This window comes from Sorex fumeus, unplaced genomic scaffold (assembly GCF_029834395.1).
Source record: "Sorex fumeus unplaced genomic scaffold, SorFum_2.1 ptg000034l, whole genome shotgun sequence".
NCBI lineage: Eukaryota > Metazoa > Chordata > Mammalia > Eulipotyphla > Soricidae > Sorex > Sorex fumeus.
In genome coordinates, this window is record NW_026606091.1 from 25,669,767 (window position 1) to 25,674,800 (window position 5,034).

The 5,034-nt window shown below is 48.0% G+C and overlaps 1 protein-coding gene across 1 annotated transcript; it reads left to right on the forward strand.

The window, feature by feature from the left end:
* Nucleotides 1–1,767, forward strand: CCIN (calicin). The gene has a single exon (XM_056117373.1). The coding sequence runs from the start codon at nucleotides 1–3 to the stop codon at nucleotides 1,765–1,767; it is 1,767 nt and encodes a 588-aa protein (XP_055973348.1).
* The last annotated feature ends 3,267 nt before the right edge of the window (nucleotides 1,768–5,034 follow it).

Genomic DNA, 5,034 nt, shown 5'->3' on the forward strand with positions numbered 1-5,034 from the left:
ATGAAATTGGAATTCACTGAGAAAAACTACAACAGCTTCGTGCTGCAGAACCTGAACAAGCAGAGAAAACGCAAAGAGTACTGGGACATGGCCCTGACTGTGGACCACCATGTCTTCTTTGCACACCGCAACGTGCTGGCTGCTGTCTCTCCACTGGTGAAGAGCCTCATCTCTAACAATGACATGAAGACCACCGACGAACTCTTCATCACCATCGACCCCAACTACCTGAGTCCGGCCACAGTGGACCATCTCCTGGAGTACTTCTACAGCGGTAAGGTGGTGATCTCAGAGCAGAATGTCGAGGAGCTCCTGCGAGGGGCCCAGTATTTCAACACGCCACGCCTGCGGATCCACTGCAACGACTTTCTGATCAAGTCGATCCGTCGTGCCAACTGCTTGCGCTACCTCTTCTTGGCCGAGTTGTTTGAGCTCAAAGAGGTATCGGATCTGGCCTACTCTGGCATTCGGGACAACTTCCACTACTGGGCCAGTCCAGAGGGCTCCGTGCACTTCATGCGCTGCCCCCCCATCATCTTTGGCCGCCTGCTCCGAGATGAAAATTTGCATGTGCTCAACGAGGACCAGGCGCTCAACGCGCTCATCAACTGGGTGTACTTTCGGAAGGACGAGCGGGAGAAGTACTTCAAGAAATTCTTCAACTACATCAACCTGAACGCCGTCTCCAACAAGACGCTGATGTTCGCCAGCAGTAAGCTGATGGGGATGGAGAACAGCTCAGCCCATGCCACCCTGATTGAGAGTGTCCTGATGGATCGCAAACAGGAACGGCCGTGCAGCCTGCTGAACTACCAACGGAAAGGGGCCCTGCTTGATTCCGTGGTCATCCTCGGAGGACAGAAGGCCCATGGCAAGTTCAATGATGGAGTGTTCGCCTATATCATCCAGGAGAACCTGTGGCTGAAGCTTTCGGAGATGCCCTACCGAGCGGCGGCCCTCAGCGCCACCTCCGCGGGCCGCTACATCTATATCTCTGGTGGCACCACGGAGCAGATTTCAGGACTAAAGACTGCTTGGCGATATGACATGGATGACAACTCCTGGACCAAACTGCCTGACTTGCCGATTGGGCTTGTCTTCCACACCATGGTGACCTGCGGAGGGACCGTGTACTCAGTGGGCGGCAGCATCGCGCCAAGGCGGTATGTCTCCAGCATCTATCGCTATGATGAGCGCAAAGAGTCCTGGTGCCTAGCAGGGAAGATGAGCATCCCGATGGATGGCACAGCCGTGATCACCAAAGGTGACCGGAACCTGTACATTGTCACTGGGCGGTGCTTGGTGAAAGGCTACATCTCCCGGGTCGGAGTGGTGGACTGTTTCGACACCAACACTGGGGATGTGGTCCAGTGTATCACCTTCCCCATTGAGTTCAACCACCGGCCCCTGCTCTCTTTCTGTCAGGAGAACATCCTCTGTGTCCACAGCCACCGCCAGAGTGTGGAGATCAACCTGCAGAAGATAAAGGCCAACAAGACCACCACCTCGGTGCCTCTGTTGCCCAACAACTGCCCACTGGATGTGTCCCATGCTATATGCTCCATTGGAGACAGCAAGGTCTTTGTATGTGGGGGTGTCACCACAGCCTGCGATGTCCAGACCAAGGACTACACCATCAATTCCAATGCTTACTTGCTTGACCAAAAGACAAACGAGTGGAAGACCCTGGCCCCCCCACCCGAGGCACTGGACTGTCCGGCCTGCTGTCTAGCCAAGCTGCCATGCAAGGTTCTTCAAAGGATTTAAACAACTTTTTAAGGGGGAGAATTAGTAAATGCATTATTATTCACAATTTAAGAGAGAGAAAGAGAGGAAGATGGCCTTTTGGTTCCTTCTTATTGTTCCAGTATGTTTGACCCTGAAGGTAGAGTTCTTGCGCTAGGACTGTTAATGGGGGTAGAAATTTAGAGTCCCTCTGTCCCCAGAAAACAGAGTGCAAATGCTGAAGTGGTGGGTGGGCTAGAGGCATCTTCACCAACCCTGGCCTCAGTGTCTGGAAAGCCCCTTCCAGACCCCTGGCACCTCCTTGCAGGCAGCTGTTAGACTGACAGCAGAGTTTTTACTTACAGCTGTAAAGACTTTGGTAGGAGCAGTATTACAGCGAGCAGGGAGCTTGCCTTGCACAAGGCCGCCCCAGGTTCAATCCCTGACACCCCTTAGGGTTCCCTGAGCACCCACCAGGAGTGATCCCTGAGCACAGAGCCAAAAGTAAGTCATAAGCACCATCGGGTATGGCCCCCAAACCAAAAGTATTTAGAAAAAGAATTGTGAAGGCTCATAGGCTCATGCTCCTTCCTTCCAATGTGCCCTAGAGTATCCCTGGAGTGCAGGGTAGCAGTGGGGGCATTCCCAGGAGAAAGGTCTTCTGACTGAGAGGGGGCAAAGGTGGTTTCAGCAAGACTCAGAGATTGGGGATGTGGGATGCTTTCTCCTTGGCCTCTGTTCTTGTTCCTGCAGGGTTGTGGTATGTTTGTGTCTATTTGTAGGGAAGTGGGGGAACTTTTGTGTTCACGGAGAACTTTTTCCAGGAATATGAGGTCTGAGGGATTGGAAATAAAAGAGGTTAGTAAAGGGAAAGAAAGAACCTTTTGTATCTTTTGGAGAGAAGCTGGGAGGCAAGGTGAAAGGATAGATGTGAGATAGGAGGAGTAATTGGGCATGCTTGCTAGGGCCAGATGGCTCAAATACTACTTCCATCACTGCTAAGTAATCCTGAGCAAGTGACTTCAATTTCTTACCTTGGTTTACCTGACTGGTAAAAGGGGAATAATCAGAGTGCCTACCATGTAGGGCAGCACTGTAGCACTGTCCTCCCGTTGTTCATCGATTTGCTCGAGCAGGCACCAGTAACGTCTCACAACAAATTGTGAGACTTGTTACTGTTTTTGGCAATTGAATATGTCACAGGAAGCTTGCCAGGCTTTTGCCATGCAGGCGAGATACTCTTGGTAGCTTGCCACGCTCTCCAAGAGGGGCAGAGGAATTGAACCCCGTCAACCATGTCGGCCGTGTGCAAGGCAAACGCTTTGCCTACTGTGCTATCACTCCAGCTCTACCATATAGGGTAGAAGTGAAATTTAAATGAGTTCATGTGTACAAAATGCCAAGGATAGTCCCTGGCATACACTAAGATACACTGGAACAAGTCTGCTTTTTAAATAATAGGATCCAATATTAAATTTGGTTCCATAAAACGTTCTTTGTGACTCCCTACATCAAGGCCTAGGTGAGATTTCCTCAGTTATAATTACCTGTTTCCTGTCATTCATTTGTGTGCTCATATATAATCCTCAACAATTTAGGACCTGTCAGTTACTTTAAAAGCATATACAATCATTATTTACACATGAATTTACTTTTCTCGCATCAGTACACACACACACACACACACACACACACACACACTACACACACACTATCTGTTCACTGAGACCTCTCTGTGCCAAGGTCCCTATTCCAGGTGCTGGAGTGGTAGGAAGTGCAACGAGAATATAGTGCAAATAACATGTGTAATTAGAATTTTCCTAGTAGCCATGTTAAAAATAAAAAAGCAAAAGTTGCATTGAAGCAATAGTATAGGTGGTACCGCACTTGTTTTGCATATGTTCCACCCAGCTTCCACCCTGAGCACCACCAGGTAAGGTTCAAAAAATGAAAATAAAATAAAATAAAATGTAGGTGTTTGGCATGTTGAGATTACAATTTGACATGTTAGCCAGCATGGTCCTTCCTTTCATTGCTCCCTCCTTCCCTTCTCCCTAAACCCTTCTTACATTAAAATTAGATCTTCCTGAGGAGGCCAGGACTCAATAGGCTGAGTGCATGCTTTACATGCAGGAGACCTGGTTAGATCTCCCAATATTGCATATGGTCCCGCTAGTATTGTTAGGAGTGATTCCTGAGCATCAAATCAAGAGTAGCCCTGAGTACCACTGGGTGTATCCTGCACGAATAAAATTAGAATGAGGCTGAAAGCATGTGTTTAGCACCTTGGGGAGGCTGGCACAGCTGAACAGAGAAATCAACTGCTTGGTTTCTGCCGCTCGGGAAAACTTAACCAACTCAGCAAAGATTATGGTATTGAAAGAAAAATTTAGTCAACTACATTCAGATGTGTCTTCAAACTGGATTCTATGGATTCTCTCTTAAAGAATTACCACATTGTGTGTGTATGTGTGGGGAGGTAGAGAGTTGTGCAGGGACTATTCCTGCCCTGCTAAGGAGTGACCCTGGTGGTTCTTGGGGAACCATGATATGGTTTTAGGGATTAAATCAGGGTTATGGCAGAAGCAGCTGCATACAAGGCGAGCACCTTACCTCTAGTGTTATCTATCTTTCCATTCCTATACATAAATAATTTTAAGGGAATCGGTTTTTACATCATCAGTTTAAGCAGCTGGAGTGATAGCATAGGGGTTAAGGTACTTGTTTTGCATATGGAGCACCTTGGTTCAATCCTCAATACTCCATATGGTCTTCTGAGCTCTGTCAGGAGTGGCCCATGCGTATTATAGGGTGTAGCCCTAAGTCCTGACTTATTCCTAAAATTGATCCACCTGGGTATACAAGTAGATCAGTGGTTTTCAACCTCGTGAACCTTGTAAATTTATGAACTTACGGTTGAAAATCACTTATTTAGAGATATATTCCAGTCTTCTTTTCCTACCTTTCCTTTCAAAATTCCAACCTAGGTTCAATCCCTGGCACTGGATATGGTCTCCCAAGCCCTACCAAGAATGATCCCTGAGATCACTAAGAAAATAATGGCTTGAGGGAATCGGTCGGGATGGGAAATGTGTGCTGAAAGTAGATAAGGGACCAGACATGATAACCTCTCAGTGTCTGTATTGCAAACCATAATGCCCAAAGTAGAGAGAGAGTATGGGGAATGTTGTCTGCCATGGAGGTAGGGGGAGGGTGGGAAAGGGGGGTATACTGGGGTATTGGTAGTGGGGAATGCACACTGGTGGAGGGATGGGTTTTTGATCATTGTGTGGTTATTGTAACCCAAAC

Bases quoted from the DNA above. Each gene is read 5' to 3' on its own strand.
- CCIN (XM_056117373.1), top strand. From the start codon at position 1: ATGAAATTGGAATTCACTGAGAAAAACTACAACAGCTTCGTGCTGCAG.